Source organism: Monodelphis domestica, chromosome 1, assembly GCF_027887165.1.
Source record: "Monodelphis domestica isolate mMonDom1 chromosome 1, mMonDom1.pri, whole genome shotgun sequence".
NCBI lineage: Eukaryota > Metazoa > Chordata > Mammalia > Didelphimorphia > Didelphidae > Monodelphis > Monodelphis domestica.
Genome location: NC_077227.1, coordinates 640,073,248 through 640,098,751, shown reverse-complemented (window position 1 = coordinate 640,098,751; position 25,504 = coordinate 640,073,248). Strand labels below are relative to the sequence as shown.

At 36.1% G+C, this 25,504-nt stretch overlaps 1 protein-coding gene across 4 annotated transcripts in view; it reads left to right on the top strand.

The window, feature by feature from the left end:
• COMMD1 (copper metabolism domain containing 1) overlaps window positions 1–25,504 on the top strand; it is a 250,628-nt gene that overhangs the window by 3,690 nt on the left and 221,434 nt on the right. The window contains exon 2 of one of the 4 annotated variants that reach the window (XM_007476778.3): window positions 5,226–5,279. The exons of 2 other annotated variants lie outside the window; for them this stretch is intronic. In XM_007476778.3, the coding sequence (XP_007476840.2) occupies window positions 5,226–5,279 (54 nt within the window). Of the gene's footprint in view, window positions 1–5,225; window positions 5,280–15,387; window positions 15,411–25,504 lie in introns of those variants that run through there. One more of the 4 variants, XM_056813950.1, reaches the window with a different exon arrangement.

Below are 25,504 nucleotides of genomic sequence, written 5' to 3'. Positions count from 1 at the left end.
AAAACAAATAAAACAGATAAAGTACTGGTTAATCTAATTTAGAAAAATAAAGGAAAGAAGAAAACCAAATTAACAGTATCAAAGATGAAAAGGGAGACCTCACCTCTAATGAAGAGGAAATTAAGGCAATCATTAAAAACTATTTTGCCCAATTATATGGCAATAAATATGGCAATCTAGGTGATATGGATGAATATTTACAAAAATATAAATTGTCCAGATTAGCAGAAGAAGAAATAGAATACTTAAATAATCCCATATTAGAAAAAGAAATTGAATAAGCCATCAAAGAACTCCCTAAGAGAAAATCTTCAGGACCATATGGATTCACAAGTGAATTCTATCAAACATTCAAAGAACAATTAATCCCACTACTATATAAACTATTTGACATAATAAGCAAAGGAGTTCAACCAAATTCCTTTTATGACACAAATATGGTACTGATTCCAAAGACAGGCAGATCAAAAACAGAGAAAGAAAACTATAGACTAATCTCCTTAATGAACATTGATACAAAAATCTTAAATAGGATACTAGCAAAAAAGACTCTAACAAGTGATCATGAGGGTTATTCATTATGATCAGGTGGGATTTATGCCAGAAATGCAAGGATGGTTCAATATTAGGAAAACCATCCACATAATTGACCATATCAATAAGCAAACCAACAAAAATCACATGATTATCTCAATAGATGCAGAAAAAGCCTTTGACAAAATACAACATTCCTATTGAAAACACTAGAAAGTATAGGAATAGAAGGGCCTTTCCTAAAAATAATAAACAGTATATATTAAAAACCACCAGCAAGCATCATCTGCAATGAGGATAAATTAGAAATCTTCCCAATAAGATCAGGAGTGAAACAAGGATGTCCATTATCACCTCTATTATTTAACATTGTACTAGAAGCACTAGCAGTAGCAATTAGAGAAGAAAAAGAAATTGAATGTATTAAAATAGGCAACGAAGAGACCAAGTTTTCACTCTTTGCAGATGATATGATGGTCTACTTAAAGAATACTAGAGAATCAACTAAAAAGCTAGTCAAAATAATCAACAACTTTAGCAAAGTTGCAGGATACAAAACAAACCCACATAAGTTATCAGCATTTCTATATATTTCCAACACATCCTGAGAGCAAGAGTTAGAAAGATAAATTCCATTTAATATCACCCTAGACAATATAAAATACTTAGAAATCTATTTGCCAAGACAAACATAGGAATTATATAAATACAACTACAAAACACTTTCTACACAATTAAAACTAGATCTAAACAATTAGAAAAAAAATTGACTGCTCATGGGTAGGACGAGCTAACATAATAAAAATGACCATCCTACCCAAATGAATTTACTTATTTAGTGCCATACCTATCAAACTACCAAAAAACTTTTTTTTACTGAATCAGGAAAAACTATAACAAAATTTATATTTGGAAGAACAAAAGATCAAGAATATCAAGAGAAATAATAAAGAGGGTTCTTTTTTAAAAGCTTTGAGGCACAGTATGAAATCAGAGACTTAAAAAATTTGTATTTATTTATAATATTTTTTCCCATGGTTACATGATTCCTGTTCTTTCCCTTCCCTCCTCCCTCCCCATTGCTGGTGCCCACAAGCAATTCTACTGGGTTATACATGTATCATTGTTCAAAACCTGAAATTGGAGACTTTTTGAAAAATCATGATACCTGTTATTGAAATGTATTTATCCTTTGGATGACACCTCATCCAACTGCAGTTTGCACTAGCTAGTTGTATACTCTTAAAAGACAATTCAGTATCTTCAAAAAGATGATGTATTGCCTCTGTACCTAAATATCCATACCATAGTTTTGCTTGTGATTAAACTAGACCTACTGCTGACATTCATATAGCACTTTCTAGTTTGTGATTTTATATAGAGAAAAATATAAGCTGAGAGTTTTGAGTAGAAACATAATGTAATTAAATTTCCTGATTTTCTAGTAGAGTGATGATGGTGAGAATGTAGAGGAGACCAAATGTTAGAGAAATAGAAATGATGCAACTTAACAATTGACAATTTACATTTACATGATATTTTAAGGTTTACAAAGCACTTTCCTCAGAGCAACACTATGGCTGGCTATTCCCCTTGTAATTGTTAACTGGGTACAAGATAGGTGGCAGTGGCAGAAGTGGGTGATATAATTAAGGCTGAAGGATACTGTAAATTGCCAGACAAGGTGAACTAAGCTAACTCAGAGATGGAAAATTATTGGGGGTCAGAGTTCCTTTAAGTTGGATTTTAGTGATCAGGAAATGATTAGTAAATAGGGAAAGGAAAAGTTTCTTGGTTCAAAGGTTCTCCAGCCTGGTTCCCAGGTGATTAGCCTTGGTGCTCCAGGAAATAGCATGGCCAAGTGGAGCCCAAGGGAAAGGTTTGATTTTGACACCTCTTTCAGTGGTTTCCCATTTCCTGTTAAATTAAGCTTAAACTCTTTTAACCTGGCATTCAAGATAATTTATTTATGATTTGTTTCCAATTTTTTTTTTGCATACTTCATTCCTGTTGTACAATTTAGCCAAATTGGATTGCTCATCTTTCCAGAAACCTGCCCCTAATTTTCCTGTGTCCACTCATGCTTGATCTGCCTAGAATATAATCTTTTCCAACTGTGCCTGGAGAGATACCTATTACCTTTAAGGTGCAATTCTAATGCTGACACTTCAGGAAACCTTTGTTCCTCTTCGACAGAAGTAATTTCTTTTTCTCTCCAAACTCCTGCAATGTGGCATTTATAATCTGTCTTTTATCAGTCTCTTGTGTTTATCTTATTTCCTCCTATTAGATTTAAAGCCCACTAAGGGTAGGAACTATGTTTTTGTGTCTTCCTTATGGCTGTTCATGTGCTTAGTCCAGTGTTTTACATATAACAGACACTGATGAATGAATGAAAGTAAACATTATTATATAATAAGTAACCTCCACAATGCTAATTTGCTAGTTTGTAAGGTCTTTGTTGGAATGACTGGTAGAAAATGAATGCCAGTTATGTACATTGAACTCAAATAGCACTTTCAGAAATCCCACTTTCCTTTCCTGCTAATCTGGCAGGAGGATGGAAACGTAATAATGGCAGTGGTTCAGATCTCATGCTGTAAGGTGATATGATTGAAAGAGTTGTAGTTTTGAAGTCAGTGGACATGAGTGAGTAAACTCTGCAGCTCTGCTATCTATTTACTACCTTTGTGATCTTGAATTAATACTGTCATTTTTCTGGGCCTTAGTTTATCTGTAAAAAGAGGGAGGTTGGCCTTCATGGGATTATAGATTTAGAGCACCATCTAGTCCAACCCTCCTATTGTAAGAGGGATGATGTTGCCATCAATAGGAATAGGAAAGATAGGAGTGGGGAAACTGTAGGAGGAAAGGTTATGAATTCCTTTTTGGACATATTGAGTTTTTAGAGGTCCGAACATCCGGTTCAATAAGTCTGAAAGGCAATTGAGATGTGAGATTGGAAGTTAGCAGAGACTTTGAGGCAGAAGAGGTAGATTTGAGAAACATCAGCATAGAGATGGTAATTAAATCCCCGGGAGCTGATGAGATAGATCACCAAGTGAAATACTGTGAAGGGAGAAGAGAAGACGTCCCAGAATAGAACCTTGAGGGACATCTGTGGTTAAAGGAAGTGGAATGGAGGACGATCCAGCAAAGGAGACAGAGAAGGAGGGGTCAGGTAGGTAGGAGGGAAACTAAGAGAGAGTGGTGTCCCAAAAACCTAGAGAGGAGTGATCAAAAACGTCAAAGGCTACAGGGGCATGAGGACTGAGGAACGGCCATTGGATTTGTCAACTAAGAAAGCATTAGTAATTTTGGAGAGAGCAGTTTTGGTGGAATGGTAAGACCAGATTGTAAGAGATTAAGAAGAGAGGGAGAGTGGAGAAAGTGGAGGCACCTATGGTAAATGGTCTTTTTGAGGAGTTTAGCTAAAAAGGGCACAAGAGATATTTTATAGATGAGGTAGTTGAGCAGGGAGCATCAACAATTTGCCCAGTCACACAGATAGGAAGCATCAGCAGGGTCATCTGAAGCCAGGTTCTCTGACTCTAAAGCCAGTGCTCTTTCCAGTGTGCCACACTGCCTTCAAGGCCATTTTGTTCTCTGTCTCTGCGGGGGATACTCTGACAGGTCAGGGTGCTCAAAATGCCTGAACACCCGTCTGTATCATCAACCTCCCTTCTTTCACCTTCCGCTTCTAAATCTCTAGAATCTCAGAATCTCAGCATTGTAAGGGATCCCAAAGCCTTGAACAAGACTTCCCGTTACAACATCCCTGACAAGGGGTCTTCTGGCCTTTTCTTGAAGGACTTTTTCAAGGTCTCCACGAACCTAATAATAATTCACATTTATATAATCCATTACCATTTCTAAAGCACTAAAAAAAAAAATCACCAGACAACCCATGGAGCAGATAGGCTTCGTATTATATTTCCTAGAGGGGGAACTGACCATTACAGTTAAGGATCTACCCAAGGCCACAGGGACTAGTAAGTAAATGATGGTGCTTGGGCAGAAATACAGTCAGATTACAAACCCGTCTGCACACTATTTCCCATATCCTGGTTTTGTTGTCTTCCTGCTCCTGCGTTTAGTAGAACAGAAGCACATCTATTTGACCTAGAGAATATTAAGGCACCACAGGGGAAAAGTTGGCCCTAGGATACTTGAACAATTGAAAAAGCAGGAGATTCTGATAAGAATTTGGGGCTCTGCAGAGTCTTTAGGCCATTGGTAGTCTCCCCTGGTTCACTTACAAACCTGGGACTTCCTCAGATAGGGATGAAATGACTTTCTTTCTCTCTCAGGTATGGATTCTCATAAGATGTTTGAATTTTTGGCATTGTTGGGGCTTCTGAGAATTACCTAAAGAACAATCAGAAGTTACCTTTCCAGAGGAAATGCCACATTATCATAGAATTAATAGATTTTTAAATCAAAAGAGATTTTAAAAAACCCCATACCTTCTGACTTAGAATTGATACTAAAATACCAGTTTCCAAGGCAGAAGAGTTAGGGTTAGGCAGTTAGAATTAGGTGATTTGCACAGGGTCACATAGCTATGAAGTGTCTGAGGACACATTTGAACCCAGGACTGACTGTCTTCAGGCCTGACTTTCCACTGAGCCACCTACCTGCCTCTAGAAGGGCTCTTAAAGACCATCAAGACTACACCTCTTATTTTACAGGTGAAGAAACAGAACTACAATGAGAGGTTATGGGACTTTACTGGGGATATACATGTAAGTATCTGAAGTAGGGTCTTGATCTCCAGGTCTTTCTGATTGTAACATGCTGCCAGTGGAGATCTTTCTCAGAATACGAATAAAATGAGTGAGGCATAAGCAAGTAAATTCTAGATTGGGTTAGACCATTGGTCCATTCATTCCAAATTCAACCTTGGTCAAAGACAAGAATATAAAGTAAAATTTTCTTCTATGATATCCAGCTTAATTGATGAGGGATAATACCTTCTGAAAAACTACTGATTTCCCTTACATTGTAATAACTCTTTCTAGGTCTGTCCTGTATAAATGGAGATTTTGAGCCTTTGGACTTCATCCCCCAGAAGTCCCTTTGTGGTCGCCAAAAACTGTAAAAATGAAATTATATCTCTATTAATAAAATTATTATATTTTATAAGTTTATTAAGGATCATTAGAAATCAAAGAATAAAGAAGATACAAAATAAAAACCACATGCCCATGGCTGGTTAGCCATTTTAGCCATCCCCACCTTACCACCATACTTGTTGCATCATTGCAAAGGAAGAGAGAGAAACAGCAAAACCAGTGTTTTGCTGGGCACATTTACAAAAACCAAAACATTGGTTTAATAAACCTCATAAAATATAATAATTTTATTATTAGAGACATAATTTAATTTTTACAGTTCTTGATGAATTTTTTCTTATCTGATCTATGTTAGGCTCTGTTTAAATTGAGCCCTTTTAAGTAGCAACAGGGACAAGAGAACAAGAATTCTAGAAGTTGATAAGAATATCCATCTGTTTCAATCATTTCTACTCAGCAGCTTTTGTTTTCTGGCTCCTAGAATCAAAGTTGCTCAAATAGGAAGGGTTTTTAGAGATCACTTAGTGATTAGATTCTAGTCCAACCTCATTATCTGTTCTAGATACTGACCTGCTTATTGAGTCTACCCTCCCATATTTGTCTTTTGACTTGGTAAATTTGATATTCTATAGTTCCCTTATCTTGGCTTTGATTTTTCTTGGTTTCTGGGAAATGACTTGGGGTCAGCTAGGTTCCTTGACTTTTGCCCTGTACCAGCCTTTGATAATCAGGCCTTCATTTTTGGGAGGAGAACAAGTAAAAAATAATTTGTATTTAAATTGTACTTTAACGCAGTGAATAGGTGGCATAAGTGTATATGTAGTAGTGGAATAGGGAAATTAAGTATACAGGTTATTTTTATTCCCATTTTTGCAATTAGAGAAACTGAGGTTCACAGAGGTATAGGGACTTGCTTAAAGTCATGTAGCTTCTGTCGGAGTCAGAATTGAAGTCTAGGCTTTTTTTTTTGTTTGTTTTAAATAAGTTTTTATTGATGTCTGGAAATAATCTTGTTTAAGGTATAACAAGGAAGTCAATGTCAGTGAATGACAAAGTTTATTAGGAGTGAGTAAAATGTGAGAAGACTTGAAAGGTTGGAAAGGCCAAAAGGCTTTGAATACCAAGCAGAGTGTTTTATATTTGATCCTGGAGCTGAAAGGGAGCTACTAGAATTTATTCAGTAGGGGGCTGACATGGTAAGACCTATCCTTTGGGAAGGTCAATTTGACAGCTGAATGGTAGAGATACTTGAGGCCAGGAGACTAATCAGCAAGCTATTTCAACAACCCAGGCATGAAGTGACTGATGGCCTACACCAAAGTGGTCACAGTGTCAGAGGAAAGGAGGTGCCTATGAGAAGATACCACAGAGGTATATATGAAAGGACTTGACAGCCATTTGGATATTAAGGCAGAGAGAGAGTGAAAAGTTGAGGATGATATTTATAAAGTTATGAGCCCAAGTTGACTAGAATTATGGTGATATCTCCCATAGTCATAGGGAAGTTAAGAAGAGGGGAGAATTTGGTATTGGAGAGGAAGGGAAGATAACAAGATGATTTTCAGAGATGTTGAGTGTAAGAGGTCTCTGGGACATCCAGTTAGAAAGGTCTAATAGACAACAAGAGATGCAACCCTGGAAGATAGGAAAGAAGTTTGGGCTAGATAAATAGATCCAAGAATCATCAGCATAGAGATGATAATTGAATTTAGCGAACTGATGAAATCATTTAACAAAATAGTATAGATGGAGAAGAGTAGAGGACCCAAGTCAGAGCCTTGAGATACACCTATTGATACTGACCACTAGACATCCTTAATCCTTTTTTGGCTTCCCATAAAATAGAGAAACCAAACTGCCTAATAGTATGTTTGCAACTGATGGTATTAATAGAATACAATGCTGTTATTTCCTATAAACAAGAATAGTAAAATAAAGCGCAAAATGATAAATTATTGAGAGAGTAAAACGGGTAACATTTCTTTGGTAGGATATATTTTTATTTTTTGAATTGAAAAAAATTTATTTAATTAGTTAATTTAGAATATTTTCCCATGGTTACATGATTCTGCTCCTTTCACTCTGCATCAATTCCTGGAGGTTGTTCCAGTCCCTGTGGAATTCCTCCAGTTCATTATTCCTTTGAGCACAATAGTATTCCATCACCAACAGATACCACAATTTATTTGGCCATTCCCCAATTGAAGGGCATCCCCATTTTCCATTTTTTTGCCGCCACAAAGAGCACAGCTATGAATATTTTTGTACAAGTCTTTTTCCTTATTATCAATAAATTTTTAGTCAATTGTGATGAGCAGAACTCACCAAAAGAGGTTGACATTGTTGAAATCCAGAAGAAAAAAAGAGTAAAAGTAGTCATTCAACCTACAGTTGTGTTATAAAATATGATGAAAATTAGAAAGTTGTTTCCATTAAATATCTCATAGTGAAGGAAAGGAACCTCATCTTCTCTGCTACAAAAAACAAAAACCATTAAATAATGCCCACGAAATGGCTTTAATTTCTTAGAAACTGTCACTATATGAATATGGTATTTATATTTTCCCTTTATTTTTTCAAGTACACATAGAAACAGTTTTTTTCTTTTCTTTTTTTTCACCTTATTTAATGAATTTATTTTTAGAATATTTTTCCATGGTTATATGATTCATGTTCTTTCCCTCTCCTCTTCCCTCCTCCCTCCTGGAGCTGACAAGCAATTACATTGGCTTGTACATATCTTATTGCTCAAAATCTGTTTTTCTTCTGCATTTCTGCTCCCACAGTTCTTTCTCTGGATGTAGATAGCATGCTTTCTCATAAGTCCCTCAGAATTGTCCTGGATTATTGCATTACCACTAGTAGAGAAGTCCATTACATTTAATTGTGCTATGGTGTATCAGTCTCTGTGTAGAATGTTCTCCTGGTTCTGCTACTTTTACTCTGCATCATTCCTGGAGGCCATTCCAGTTCACATGGAATTCCTCCAATTCATTATTCCTTTGGGCACAATAGTATTCCATTACCAACAGATACCACAGTTTGTTTAGCCATTCCCCAATCAAAGGACATCCCCTCATTTTCTGATTTTTTTTTTTGCCACCACAAAGAGCTCAGTTATAAATATTTTTGTACAGATCTTTTTCCTTATTATCTCTTTGGGGTACAAACCCATCAGTGCTATGGTTGGATCAAAAGGTAGACAATCTTTTAAAGCCCTTTGAGCATAGTCCAAATTGCCATACAGAATGGTTGGATCAATTCACAACTCCATCAGCAATGCTTTAATGTCCCAATTTTGCCACATCCCCTCCAACATTTATTATTTTCCATTGCTGTCATGTTAGCCAATCTGCTAGGTGTAAGGTGGCACCTCAGAGTTGTTTTAATTTGCATTTCTCTAATTATAAGAGATTTAGAACACTTTTTTCAAGTGCTTATTGATAGTTTTGATTTCTTTATTTGAAAATTGCCTATTCATGTCCCTTGCCCATTTATCAATTGGAGAATTACTTGCTTTTTTTGTACAATTGATTTAGCTCCTTATAAATTTGAGTAATTAGATCTTTGTTGGATGTTTTTGTTATAAAGATTTTTCCAATTTGTTACTTCCCTTCTAATTTTGATTATATTAGTTGTGTTTGTGCAAAACCTTTTTAATTTAATGTAATCAAAATTGGTCATTTTACATCTTGTAATGTTCTCTATCTCTTGCTTGGTCTTAAATTCCTTCCTTTCCCATAGATCTGACAGGTACACTAAAGAAACAATTTTTGACAATTGTTTCCTGACATTTTAGCATTCAGATTTTCTCCTTCCTACCTTCCCTGAGGATTGTAAATAGTCTGATATAGGTTATACCAGTACTTTCATGCATTACATATTTTCATATTGCTCCTGTTATGATAGAAGACATATCACATATATGAAAAAAAATCTTATGAAGGAAATAAAGTGTAAGCTGGCATGCTTTTATCTTCACTTAGACTCCAATAGTTTCTTATTTGGCTGTGGTTAACATTTTCATCTTGAATCCCTTGTTGATATCTTGGAAACTTACTTTGCTGAGAATAGTTTAGTCCTTCACCATTGATCATTGCATAATATTTCTGTAATTGTATTCATTGCTCTGTAAGCTCAGTTTGTATTAGTTCATTTAAGTCTCTCTAGATTTTTTTTTAACTTGTCCTATTTAACTTGTCCTATTCATTGTTTCTTTTGGTGCAATAGTATTCCATTACAATCATATACCACAACTTGATCATCCATTCCTCAAGTGATGGACAACCTCTCAGTTTCCAATTCTTTGCCACTACAAAAAGAGCCACCAAAAATATTTTGGCAGAGGGTGGTCTTTTTTCCCTTATCTCTGATCTCTTTGGGATATAGACAAGTAGTGATATTGCTAGGTCAAAGATTATATATAATCTGTTTTAAAGGATGAATGAAGTCCTTCACTTATTTGAAAATACTACTAATAACCTAACAGTAGAAGGTAGTGAACTCAGTTATTGTTCTATAACAATAATATAATATAGTAATATAATAGATATTAGAAGTGCTAATTTATCAAAGCTGCCCCAAAGATTTGCCCGAGGTAAATATAAACAGACTTTGTCTGAGGTATTGTTTTAGCTTGCTACTATACAATGGGAACAAAGTCAATTGGTTCAGAATAGAACCTCATTGCAATACTATTTCAGATGTACTATATAATATTAGTTCCAACTTATTAAAATAAGTATTCTTGGGGGCAGCTGCATAGCTCATTGGATTGAGAACCAGGCCTAGAGATGAGAGGTTCTGGTTTAAATTCAGCCTCAGACACTTCCTAATTGTGTGACCCTGGGCAAATCACTTAGCTCCCATTGCTTAACCCTTACTGCTCTTCTGCCTTGGATGGTATTTCCAGAAAAGCAAATATAAGATAGATCAAATTAAATTCAGAGTAAATTCTAGGGTGATGGGACTATAAACTGGGGACTGTAGGAAAAGTTTTATGCCGGTATTTAGCATTGAAGGTGAGTGCTAAAGGGAGCTAGGGATTCCAAGAGGTAGTTGGTGAGGAGGGCAAACATTCCAAGAATGGGGTTTAGACTGGGCAAATGGCAAGGTCAGTTTGGCTGTAACACAAAGACTGAGGAAGAGAGTAGTATGAAGTAAATATAAAAAGCTAGGTGAATCCAGAATGTGATGGCTTTAAATGCCAAACAGGACAGTCTGCAATTTTATTTTAGAGGCAGTAGAGAACCACTGGTGCTTAATAGAATGGCAATGTGGACTTTAAGAATCAGTTTGGTAGCTATGTGGAGAATGGATTGGAGAGAAGAAAAACTGGTGGCATAAAGATCAGTTGGGAAGCTACTGTAATAGAATAGGCAATCGGGGGAAGCTGGGTGGCTCAGTGGATTGAGAGTCAGGCCTAGAGATGGGAGGTCCTAGGTTCAAATTTGACCTCAGACACTTCCCAGCTGTGTGATCCTGGGCAAGTCACTTAACCCTCATTGCCTAGCCCTTACCACTCTTCTGCCTTGGAGCCAATACACAGTATTGACTCCAAGATGGAAGGTAAGGGTTTAAAAAAAAATTGGACAGGCAATGGTAATGAGGACTTAAACTAGAGTGGTGGTAGTATAAGTATAGAGAATGCTTTGGGTGTGAGAGGTGTGGTGGAGGCACAATTAGGAAGCCTTGGTGACCAATTGAATATGGGATGGGAAAGTAAAGACGACCTGAGGTTGGGAACCTGGGTAGCTGAAGGATGATGATGTCCTTGATAGTAATAGAGATTTTAGAAGACAGATTTCATATGAAAGATAATTAATTTTATTTTCTATATCTCAAGTTTCAGATCCTTATGAGACACTAAGAAGGAGAAATCCTTCAGGAAGTTGGTGATATAGGACTAGAGTGCAAGAGAGAGAGGAGGAGCATGGACATACACACACATAAACACATACATATGTGTATATGTATCATCTCTACATAGAGATGATAACTAAAGTCATGGGAATTGATGACATTACCTAGAGAGAGACTGTTGAGAGCAAAGCAGAGTCTGAGACAGACTCTTTGAATATGCCTGCCCTTAGAGGGATAAACATGAATGATAATCCTGCAATGGAAATAAGACTGAATGGGTCATACAGGTGAGATAAGAATGGAGACAAAGTAGTGTCATGAAAAACCATAGAGGAGAGAGTATCTTAGAAAGTATCAAATAATTTACAATGGTTAAGAAAATAAAGACTGAGAAAAAGTGCCTCAGTTAGGGCCCAGTCTCACTCATGACTCCAGGGTTCCTGACAGGTGGAGAATGATCAGTCAACAAAAATAACAAACAGAAGACAGCTTAATCATTATGGCCATGGGACTGCTTTGCATCTGAGAGCTGCTTCGCCATTCCCAGGCTTGGTTTTTATTTTTATATCCATTTTCTTGGCATGCAGATTGCATTACCTAACACACATGTTCAAAGAGAGATAATTGGAAAAGTGATACATTAACTTTTAACAAACCACTTGATTTCTTGTATTGTGATTATTGAGACCCAGATGGGAGGTATAGCGACCCCCCACGTGAGTCCTATAACATCTATCTGTGGGAATAACCTGAGGTGGAAAGAGGGGGCTAAGGAAATGGGAGAATAAAAATGACTCAAAGACAGAAGTAGAAACACATGGGGAGTAATGTGAACTCCAAGGGGATAGGAGGAAGAAGAGAATAGGTGGGGAATATCAACCCCTTGATACTCTTAGACAAGAGAGTCTGCTTTGGGGGTGACAACGTCACTAGGAAAAGTGGAGTCTTACTCCTGGTACCTCTTATCTCAATAGAAGGCACTGGGGGCGAGTACGTTGCTATGAAAGAGTGAAGCCTCGGCCCCTGGTACCTCTATGGCAATAGCAGGTACTGGGGTGACTAAATCGCTATGAAAGAGATATATTGAAGCAAGAGAGTAAGCAGCGAGGAGGGAACAGAGGTTTAATGAAGTGGGTTCAGAAGCATTATTGTAAGAGATTGAGAAGTGAGATGTGAGGAAGCAGAGGCAATGATTATCAACAGCTTTTTCCTCAGACATTGGTAGTAAAAGAGGATTGATTTAGGATAACAACATTAGAATATGGCTTATGTGCCAACATCAATTGCAGAGAAAAAAAAGAGGCAGAGAAATTATCTGAAGATCATGAAATGAGCCTCCAAATTAAATCAACAAATCCATTGATAGTTGGTGATTTTAATGCAAAAGAGAAGAAAGGACATAAAAAATGTTGATAAATATGGTCAAGAGTAAGGAATAAGGGGCAGCTGGGTAGCTCAGTGGATTGAGAACCAGGCCTAGAGATGGGAGGTCCTAGGTTCAAATTTAACCTCAGCCACTTCCTGGCTGTGTGACCCTGGGCAAGTCACTTGACCCCCATTGCCTAGCCCTTACCACTCTTCTGCCTTGGAGCCAATACACAGTATTGACTCCAAGATGGAAGGTAAGGGTTAAAAAAAAATAAAGAGTAAGGAATAAGAGAAGCCAAAGAAAAGAACTTCATGCCTGCACAACATGAATTTTTTTTTTTTGAGAGAAAAATATCAGAAGGTACTAGATATGGCAAGCACTGCATAATTACAAAAAATGAAATTGTTCATATTTTAATTGGCAGGCAATTATTCTTTATTGATGTAGGAGTCATTGCTTAATCAGTTATCAGTCAATTCATGAAAAAACCTTTATTAAGTACATACTCTGTGTAAGACTTTGTTCTAGGGGCTAGAGATACAAAGAATAAAATGAGAATTAAAAGAATGAAATAGTTCTTACCCTTAAAGCAACTATGTTCTATCATATGAATCTACATGTATATGTACATTAAAATATATAGAATGAAGACAAAATAAATACAAGATAGTTAGAGCAGAAAGACCATATTTGAGATTAGGATCCCTAGTAGGGAGGTCCAGAAAGACTTTATATAAAAGGTGGTACTAAATGAAGCCTTTAAAAAAATGAGGGATTCATTGAAGTGAATGTGATAAAGAAGTGCTTTTCAAACACTGGAAATGGCCAGTGCAAAGGTACTTAGATGGAGGATGACATAGTATATTAAAAATAGAAAGATCAGTTTGGCTGAATCGGAGAGTATGAGGAGGGGAGTAATGTGCAATGAGACTGGAAATATGGGTTAGAGCTAAGTTGTAAAGGGTTTTAAATGTCCAGCACAGTTTGTATTTCATCCTAGAGGCAATAGAGAGCCAGTGGAGTTGACTGTAGGAGAATGATAATTTTGGCAGCTATGTGGAGGATAGATTGTAGTGAAGAGAGATTTGAGAAAGGGAGAATTATGAGGCAATTGCAAAAATCTAGGTAAGAAAGGATGAGGGTCTGATTTAAGGTAATGATTTTATAAGGCATGGGAAGGGGAATGAATATGAGAGACTTGTTAGATGTAGAAATGGCAAAATTTGGCATTGAGGAGTACATAAGAGGTGTCGAAGGTAACAGTGAGGTTACAATCCTGAGAGACTTGGAAGAATGGTGATCCCTTCAACAGAATTAGAAAAAGTTTGGAAAATGGAAGAGTTTTGAGAGGAAAGGTGAGTTCTATTTTGGAGATGCTGAGTTTGATATGACTCTTGGACATCCAGGTTGAAATGTTTAATAGGCATACAGTAATGTGTGACTAAAGTTCATCAGAAAGATAGATTGGGTAGAAAGATTTATGAGACATTTGCATAGATGTGATAATTAAACTCACAGGAGCTGATGAAGTCACTAAGTGAGAGAATATAGAAGAGAAGAGGATCCAGGATAAATTCTTTTTTTTTTAAATTAAATTAGTTGCTTTATAAAACATTGCAGATGTCATAATTGTTAACATAACAATTTACCAAACTGTAGTAGTAACTGTTGCAATTTGCTAATAAGCATGTTTAGAAAGGAAAGGAAATGCCAAAACCCTGTGAAAGTTGTTCTGTTTCAGCCTAGGAGAACAAAGGAAGTTTTGTTTCTCAGACATCTTAAAATCAGGCAAATAAAACAGGTAAAGAATTCCCCCCACCCCTCCCCTTAAGAGCTGCATCAGTAGAAATATTTTAGTAAATATAAACTATACTGTTTATATGCACGAAATACCACAAGTTGGATTTTGTCAAATGCAATAATGAAGACGTTACCTCTGCGGCTTCAAAGTTGGTGGGTTTTGGTTATTTAATTTAAAAAAAATGTCAAACTAGTAGCCATTTCAGGAAGAATATCATTACTCTGAAATAAGTAATCTTCTTTGCAATGTATTTTAAAAATCCTCATGCTCTATCTTAAGACAAAGCAATTTTAATACTAGGTGCACACCTACATGCCCTTGTTGCAAACTGCTTTTGTTGACAAGATATGAAGTAGTTCAAGGAGATATGGTTAAGGCTGTATTATTGAATGGTGCTGGTCAGTAAACTTTTTTTTTTTGTCACATTGCAACTATTGTTTCCAATTTAGTGACTCTGCTGCTCTGGAACCAGATAGCAACAATGACATTATTAGGATTTCTTTTACCGTGATTTAGTAGCAACCAAGTTTCTCAATTTTAATCCCTTGGCAACAAGAACCGAGCCCAGGATAAATTCTTGTGGGCACATTCAAGTAAGAGCATGATTATGGTTGAGCTATTGCAAAGGAGATTGAGGATAGGCAGACAGGTAGGAGGAGACCCCATAGAGAATAGTATCATGAAAACCCAGAAAAGAGAGAGTATCCAGCAATAGGGGACACCCATCAAATACTATAGGGAAATCAAGAGGGATGAAGAGAAAAGAAAGGTAAGAGAAGTTTGAGGAACATACTCTCCTGGAGGGCAGGGACTGTTTCATTTTTGTCTTGTACCTCCAGTACTTAGCACACTGCCTCAAATATAGTGAACACTTAATAAATGCTTGTGGATGATTGAGGAAAGAAGATGAAGTTTATGATAACCTCTTTGGGGAGAGAGATAGGGAGTCAGTTAAGGGAGGAGTAAAAGGACTGAACTATATATTTGCTGTACTTTTCCCTCTTCATAAAAATTTAAGAGGACAATCTATAAATATATCAATGGTATCCTTGATAATTTTATTAGACGGGGTCATGAGGATTTTCACAAATGATATTCCGTACGCATTGGTTACAGGAAGGGGGTGGGAGGAGGGGAGAGAAAGAACATGACTCATGTAACCATGGGAAAATAGTTTTAATTAATTAATTAATTAAACTTAAAATCAACAACAACAGCAACAATACAAATGATATTCCATTTTATATAACTGCCTAGATGATGTAGAGCATATAAGATTAAGAAAATTTCATTGTGCCTATTTTTTTGGTATCTATAAAAAAAAATTTGGTTAATTGAAAAAAGTGATTTCTTAGAGACTGTTCAATAAAGTCCAGATTTATGTCAAAATTAGACAAGATTCCCTGAAAGAAGTAACAGCAGAGATAACCTTGTTCTGCCATCTGATCACCAAAGGTCTTCATCACTGTCATGGACAATTTCTGGTGAAGTCCAAGTCAAAGAAAAATTCCTATTCTGTAATTATTCCTGTTTCAGGATGAAAGTATATGACAGTGTTTTGATCACATCAAACACCAGAGCCATCTTTGAAGTGAGTTTGATCTAACTATCCACAAAGAAAAAACCCAGAAGATAAAGAATGCTTATTGTCCAAACTATGGTATAATTTCAAATGATAATCTATAGAGCTTGTTCATTACTTGTATCTTGGAGAAGAACTGAAAAATAGACAATGAATTTGGCTCAGAATTGAAATGGGAAAGAAGGAAAATGAAATGGATTGTGTTTGGGAAATTGCAGAATTATTTTAAAGAATTTTCTTCTTGAAATAAAAGGTGATGTATTATGGCTTAAGGTGAAAAAAAAGTGACCCAAAGGACCATTAAGAGTTACATGGTGGGCCTGAGCAGTCTTCAACATCTTACAGAAAAATCTTATATCTCTTTATGAAGTAGAAGCTACATAAAAAAATGCCATCAAGGAAATATATTTGAAAATAAAAATAGGCTAGAAATAGGGCAAGAGAGAAGAATAACTATTGGCCAATTCACATATTACACTAGTATTCCCTTGGTGTTAATTGGAAGCAAGGCAGCCTCCAACATGTTGAATTAACTCTCTCTGTCAGGCTTATATGAGAATGTGGATAAGAGTCCTATTGGATGTGTGGGCATATGGGAATGGATTTTGATTGATATTATTAGAAAGTATATCCATATTGAAGAGAACATAAATCCATTTGACTATTTTTAACAATTACTTCTTTTTATTTGCCCCAAATGAATTCTTTCAATCTTAAACATATGCTTAAATTTAAAATATTTTGAGGTATGGGAAGACACATTGATGAAAAGACAATATTATAAAGCCACTCTAATTTTTCTCAAACTTCATGAATATTTATTCATCACTGCCACCTGGTGTTGAGATTTTGGCATTTCATAAATGGAATTTTATTATTAAAAGCATAGGTTCCTCCACTCACCAACTTGCTGAGCAATAATAATATTAATTGTTCACATTTATTTAGTGCCTATGAACATTTATAAAGCAACACCATGAAGAAGGAAAATATTTATTTTGGAAGTAAACTCATTTATGGATCAGTAAAAGTCAGCCTAGCCATTCATATTTTACCTTTGTAAGTTGAATTTTAAGCATGATGAAAGCATGTTTGTTGTCAGTTTATATTACCAGGACCAGAATATATTGTATATTAAAATCCTATTTTATGAAGAACTGTGTTGAACAGAAAACTCCAAACATATTTACCCTAAACAATGTGAATGTGATATTTTCAAATAGACTTTGAAAAGAAATTCCTTGGCTCCAATACTGATGAAAATGCTATGATTTTGCTATTAATTGCTTAAGCCATTGAAGAGAATATAAGATGAGAATTGTGTTTAAAACAGATTGGTTAAAAAAATCAAGAACTGAGAATTCTTTGTTCTTTTCCCTTAGAAAATCTACTAATCTATCCTTTAATGTTAATAGACACAAATAGTATTTTCATTCAACAAGTAAAGTGCTTTTGTAGATCAGTTGATTACAGATACTCTGTGATTTCTCAAATGTTTATTAATTACTAAAACTTTATCCTGAATAAAATATCACTTATTCAAAGGACCATTGTGAAATGAATGCCATAATTCTATAATGTCCTCATGTTACTCCTTTGGCCATGATAGCTCTACTGGGTAGATTAGTTAGTTGGACTCCTTGAGGCCTGTTATTCCTCATAACTCAACTCCTAATGACTGGAGCCAATTTTCTTCAGTATTGAGAGGGCTCACAGTTCTCCAAGCTTTCTCTTGCCTCATTTGATTCTCTGGAGAGTGGGTCTTTTTATTTTTATTTATTTATTATTTTGCTTTCTATCAATTCCTTGTTTTCTTTCTTTTTTTTTTGGAATTAATTTATTTAGTCAATTTAGAACATTATTCCTTGGTTACCATAATCACGTTATTTCCCTCCTTCCTCTCCCCCCACCCTGCCCACAGCAATTCCACTGGGACACAAGGACACGTGTCCTTGATCAGAACCTATTTCCATGTTGGTGTTTGCATTAGGATGTTCATTTGGAGTCTATATCCCCAACCATACCCCCTCGACCCATGTATTCAAGCAGTTGTTTTTCTTCTGTGTTTCTACTCCCACAGTTTTTCCTTTGAATGTGGATAATGTTTTTTCTTGTAGATTCCTCCAAGTTGTTCAGGATCACTGCATTTTCACTAATGGAGAAGTCCATTACATTCGATTGTACCACAGTGTGTCAGTCTCTGTGTACAATGTTTTCCTGGTTCTGCTCCTCTCGCTCTGCATCACTTCCTGGAGGTTGTTCCAGTTCCCATGGAATTCCTCCACTTTATTATTCCTTTGAGCACAATATTCCATCCCCAACATATACCACAATGTGTTCAGCCATTCCTCAATTGAAGGGCATCCCCTCATTTTCCAATTTTTTGCCCCCACAAAGAGCGCAGCTATGAGAGAGTGGGTCTTTTTAAAGGATCACTAGAGGTGTGGCCCATCCTTCAGCAAATCAATGGCTAGCAGTTTTCTCCAGTTATATTAAGTTTTGATTGAAAAATGTCTTCCCTCTTTCATAAAGGGTCATAAAGTATGGGTACCATTAAGACTTTGATATTTTAGTGTTGTTGTTGCCTGTCCTTTATAATCTATAATTTCCTCCACTGGACCGGGGCAAAAATCAACTGAATGAAATATCAATGTCTCTTCCTCCCCCACACCATATGTAAGGTGTGCCACAAACTTTAAAGAGATTCAGGAAATGTTTGTTGGTCTCTTATTCATGTCAGGTACTGAGGTTTAAAGATGACTAGATAAGAATTATTAAAGCTCTTGTTGTGATGGCAAGAAACTGGAAAGTAACAGGTACTTACTTGGGGGATGAATGAACAAATGATGTATATGAATGCACCCAAGAAGGATGAAAGAAGTGGTTTCAGAATAACCTGGGAAGACTCTTATGAACTGATAGATAGTAAGAACAACATTGTAAAATGGAATGTTTTTGAAAGACTGAAGATCTCTTGTCATCGCAGGCACTAACTATGAGTTTAGAGCCATGATAATGGAGGCTACCCTCCTCCTGACAGAGAGAGGTAGTAAGTCAGTATGCAAATGAGACATGCATTTTTGGACATGACCAATGTCAGAATTTGTTTTGCTTAGACATGCTTATTTGTTATGAGGGTTTTCGTCCCTTCTTCCTCAGCAGGGGGAGGAAATGTGAAGGAGACAAAATAAGTGCTTTTCTTTTTTCTTTTTTTGAAAATTTTATTTAGTCAATTTATAACATTATTCCTTGGTTGCACGAATCATATTCTTTCCCTCGCTCCCTGCCCTTCCTATAGCTGACACGCAATTCCACTGGCCATTGTGTCCTTGATCAGAACCTATTTCTATGTTGTTATTGTTTGCACTAGGATGTTCACCCAGAGTCTACATGCCCAATCATATCCCCCTCGACCCATGTAATCAAGCAATTGTTTTTCTTCCATGTTTCTGCTCCTACAGTTTTTCCTCCCAATGTGGATAAAATAAGTGGTTTTCAGTTAAGAAAAGAAATTTAGTTAAATAAAATGTCGAAAAGGAGAGCTATAGTTTTTGCTTTCAGGAAATTTATAACCTAGTGCTCAGTTGTTTTCAGTTGTGCCCAAATCTTCATTTAGGGTTTTCTTGGTAAAGATACTGGAGTGATTTTCCATTTCTTTCCTTCTGTTCATTTTATAGATGAGGAAATTGATACAAATAGGATTAGCTATGACTTGCCCAGGATTGCACAGCTAGGTGTCAGAGGTCTGATTTGAACTCAGGAAGAAAGTCTTCTTGCCTCTGGGCCTGGCACTACTAACTGTCCTACCACCTAGTTGCCCAGATGATCTAGTAGGGGAGGCTATAATGGGTTTATAGGTTTGGATTTAGAGCTGAAAAGAAATTGGAAGTTCATCTAGTTTAATCCTCATCTTTTACACTCGAGGAGAAAGATTTAGTTTAGATGACTGGCTTATACTCATGCAGATAGTAAGTAGCAGAGCTAGAATACAATTATAATAAATTGGAACTTTATACAGGGTGTCCCAAAAGTCTAAGTGCAGTTTCAAGCTATTGAGTTACAAAATGCTATGCGGGATTTCTAGTAGAGTAAGAGATAGATACTTGCTGTAAGAGAAGTTCTAAAGAAAGTGTTGTGAAAATGAGGAGGAAAATCTTTCTTGGCTTAGATGATTAGAGAAGATTTAATGAAGAAGGGGCACTTACGTTGGGCAATCAAGGGAGGATTTCAGCAGGTGGAGTTGGGTGGGAAAGGAATATATTACAGGTGTGAGAGTGAGTGTTAACAAAAGCACAAAAGTGGCAAAAAGTATGAATTCAGAAAACTGTGAATCAATCTGATTGGAATGTAGGGTCTCTGAAAGGTTGTAATGTGAGATAAGGCTGGAAAGAGAAATTGGAACCCTATTGTTGAAGTCCCTGAAGGATAGGATAGGGAGTTGATAATCCCCAAATCTATAGCTTCATTACTGTATGGCAGACAGATTTTAAAATTCAAATCTTCAACAAAAAAGAAAGGTTCTAGTTTCTTTGTACAACCCAGAAAATTTTGGAGAGAAGTCTGGACAATGAAAACAGAGACCTAAAAGGGACTTGGTTCAAGTTTACAGAATGAGGACACTACTGCCTTTTGGTATCAACTTTCTTTTTCAAAGAGTGGTATTTACCTATTGTTCATTGTATATAGACACTGGATCAGATTTCTTTTGTGGAATTTCTGGAGAGATATTTTGTCTCATGTGAAAAAGCTAGGACATATTTTAGCATTTAATTCTTTGTTTTTACTTCATGTTCAATTAACTCATGAAGAAGATTTTGTATAACACATTTTATAAAATGGTAGTGTAAAAGCTATTATGCTTCTCACATTTTCTTTTTTGACAAATAAAGCAGATTTTTGAAAAGGCAGTGATTATATTGACCCCTTTAAATGTAAGAATTTTAAAACAAGCTTTTAATGCCCTCCATTAATCAGGAATGTTAAATGAGAAATTAGATTTGACTGTGAAAAGTGGAATAGCAAGCATTAATCAGACTAAAATTAACTTTGGTCATGTGTTTAGTCTAGGGAAAAAGCTGTAATGTTTTATTTTTTAATCCTGCTGAAACTTCCTGGTATTTTTCTAAGATTACTTTAGTAGTAGTTTTATTTTTTATCCTTAGGTGGCAGTAGAACCTCAGGCTTATGGACTCACCAATACTGACTGGATTTTAAAAAAATGTTGGAAACATTGTGTCTAAAATATTCTTCCTCTTGTATTCTAGTTCAGAACACAGTCAGATGTTGGCTACTCAACAATAAGAATTCCTCATCCAAAAAGAAGTCTAAATATTTGGATTGATACTTTGGATTAAGAAATACCACTTTCTGGATAGTTTGGAGTGCTATAAAAATATTTGGATTCTTTTTACTGGTGAAACATCAATTAAATTCCACACATCTTTTGCATGAACGCATACAGCTAATTCCAGCCAGGATTCTTGAGAATTGAGTTGAGAACTTGAGAAATGTATTCCTAATTCTATGTTGAATCGGGGAAAAAAGCTTTTTTATGTTGAACAATGATGCAATAAAACATTTGTCATGTATATCACTGTTCAGGCAGATAAGAGATATGTAATCTATTATTTAAAAATTAGGATTTCCCCCCTCTTTTCTGAGAGAATATTTAATTTTCTCCAACAACTTGCACGAGTTTTTTTTTTTTCAAATCACCTATTTTGTAGGTAGTCCTGAAGTTTATTAGTTTACAATAACAGAATCATTCTAACTGAAGATCTCTTTGGGAAATAGTTTCCCTAAGATAACTACATTTGGCATTATGTAAGAGGGAGAGTTTTTATGCAGGACAGAATTTAAAGTGAATAGGTCATATTCTTTAATTAGCAACTTTTTATTGAATACTTGTATGTGCAAGACATTATGTTGAGGACAAGCAGAAGAAGGGATATAAAGGCTAGCAAAATGAAGTCTCTGCACTTTAGTAAACTTAGAATCTAGTAGGGGAGATATGGCAAGTAGGCCAATAACCATAATTAATCTGTACCCAATAGTCAGCCATTTCAGTGATTCATCGAATAATAACCTAGATTGCTTTGTTCCATTGTTCTTCCAATACTTCTGACCAGGATCATCCCGGATAAACTCAACTATCTGCTTTCTCTTCTCTACCATTTTTCTAGAGAGTCATAAGAATAGACAGTACTCTATATTATAATTTCATGTTACCTAACTTGGACATGCTTTTACTGTTAAGCAGTGGTCCTTTTATTTATTCTTAGTAGACTCTCCATGGCATTCCCCACAAAGGATGTTCCAAAACTTTTCCACTTTCTTCAAGACTCCCAATTCAACTCCTGTAATTTTATATTTGCCATAGCTGATTTCTCTTGCCAAAAAAATGGAAACCAGTAGGGAAGAGATCTTTTAGTCTCCCTCTTTCTCCATATCTCAAAATTTCCTTGTATGTTGTTCTAATTGTTTCTGCCCCTCCTTTTCCTCCTCTCCAAAAATCAACCTGTCTACTTGTGTCTTTTGTCTCCTCAGAGAACTTCTCTATGTAGTTCTTCCAATCATTCCATCTTTCATCTCTTCCCTCTCCATTCTTTAATTACAAATAGGCTCTGATTTCCCTTATCCTAATAAACAAATTAATGAAATAAAATAAACAAAATACCTTTCTTATTCCTATTATGCCCTAAGTTTTTCTATATTATCATTCTCTCCCTCTGCCTTTCATTTCTTCCCCTCCCTCTTTTCCTTAACCAACATTTCAAAAAAATGTATTTAATTAAGAAAAATTTCCCATGGTTCCATGGTTCATGTTCTTTTCCTCCTCTTCTCCCAAGCCCCTCCCATAGCCAACACTCAATTCTACTGGGTTTTACATGTGTCATTGATCAAGACCTATTTCCATATTATTGATATCTGCACTAGGGTGATTGTTTAGTCTATATTCCCAGTCATATCCCCATGGACTCTTGTGATCAAGCAGTTGTTTTTCTTTTCTGTTTCTGATCCCACAGTTCTTTCTCTGAATGTGGATAGTGTTTTTTCTCATAAGTCCCTCAGAATTGTCCTGGATCATTGCATTGCTGCTAGTAGAGAAGTTCATTACATTCGATTGTGCCACAGTGTATCTGTCTCTGTGTATAAGGTTCTCCCTGGTTCTGCTCCTCTCACTTTGCATCAATTCCTGGAGGTCATTTCAGTTCCCATGGAATCCCTCCAGTTCATTATTACTTTGAGCACAATAGTATTCCATCACCAACATATACCACAATTTGTTCAGCCATTGCCCAGTTGAAGGCCATCCCCTCATTTTCCAATTTTTTGCCACCACAAAGAGCGTGGCTATAAGTATTTTTGTACAAGTCTTTTCCCTTATCTCTTTGGGGTACAGACCCAGCAGTGCTATGGCTGGATCAAAGGGCAGAGAGTCTTTTAGTGCCCTTTGGGCATAGTTCCAAATTGCCCTTCAGAATAGTTGGATCAATTCACAACTCCACCAGCAGTGCATTAATGTCCCAACTTTGCCACATCCCCTCCAGCATTCATTACTTTCTGTTGCTGTCATGTTAGCCAATCTGCTAGAAGTGAGGTGATACCTCAGAATTGTTTTGATTTTCATTTCTCTAATTATAAGAGATTTAGAACACTTTTTCATGTGCTTATTGATAGTTTTGATTTCTTTATCTGAAAATTGCCTATTCATGGCCCTTGCCAATTTATCAATTGGAGAATGGCTTGCTTTTCTTTGTACAATTGATTTAGCTCCTTATAAATTTGAGTAATTAGACCTTTGTCAGGGGTTTTTGTTAAAAATATTTTTTCTCCAATTTGTTACTTCCCCTCTAATTTTGGTTGCATTGGTTTTGTTTGTACACAAACTTTTTTAATTTAATGTAATCAAAATTATTTATTTTATTTTTGTAATTTTTTCTAACTCTTGCTTGGTCTTGAAATCTTTCATTTCCCAAAGCCAACAAATTTTTGAAAAGATTAACCTATACATGCTGTCCTCACCATTCATTCTATCCTTGCCCCTGGAATCTAGTTTCTCTTCTTACTACTCTACTGAAACTATTTTCTTCAGGCAATATCTGCCTTATTGCCAGGTTTAGGGACCTGTTCTCAGTTCTTACTCTACTAGAACTCTTTGAAGCATTTGACAGGGTTCATCACATTCTTCTTTTCTGAAACCTCACTCTTGTCTTTTGAGATACTGTGTTCTTCTTTATTATCTTACTTTTTCATATTTTTTAGCTTGTTCTTCGTTTTCCTTCTACTTCTTAAATATTTTTTTTCTTTGTCCTATTTTCTTCTCTGGCCAGACTTTCTCTTTGCTATCTTATTTAATGCTACCACTTTGAGTATCACCTAGTCTGTATCTCCAACTTTGCCTTCACTGCTCAGTTTCAGATCTGTAAGTCTAATTGCCTCCTAGAAATCTTTTTCTAGATAACTTGTCTTCATCTTCAGTTCCATATTCCAAAGTCAACTTAGTATTTCTTCATGTTTCTCACAATGAATTCCCTATTTATTTAATGACACTGCTAGCTTGCCTGTCACTTAGTTCTGAATTTTGAATCTATTTTTCACTAATCTTGCCCCTAATTTCTGCTACATTTCTTGTCTATTTGATTGCTAATTCAATTCAATAAGCAGTTGCTAATCACCAATTTAGCCTGTATTTCACGATGCTAAGTGCTAGAAATATAGAAATGAAAAAAATGATCTAGTTCCTGAGTTGGTCACTGCCTCATATTTCTCTTTTCTTCCTTCCTTCTCTTACCTTCTGTCTTACTTAGTAACAATTCTAAAACAGAAGAGTGGTAAGGATTAGGCAATTGGGGTTAAGTGACTTGTCTAGGGTCAAATAGGTAGGAAGTATCAGAGGCCAGATTTGAACCCAAGACCTCCCTTCTCCAGGTCTGGTGCTCTGTTCACTATCTACCTAGCTACCTAGGTACTTAGCTGCCCTAAGTCTCTCTTTTTTCTAACCCTTCCTCCATGTAGTTACCAAAGTGATTTTCCTACAGCTGACCATGTCACTCCCCTACTTTATAATTTCCAGTGCCTCCTTATTAACTCCAGAATCAAATATAAACTCCTCTCTGGTAATTAAAATGCTTCACAGGCTGAACCCAAACTACCACTCCAGCTTTATTGCATATAATCCTCTTCACATATAGTACAGTCCAGCCAAACTGATCTTCTGACTTATTCTCATTGATGATCACTTTGTACTGGTTGTCTCTTACACTTCTGCTCATCCACCT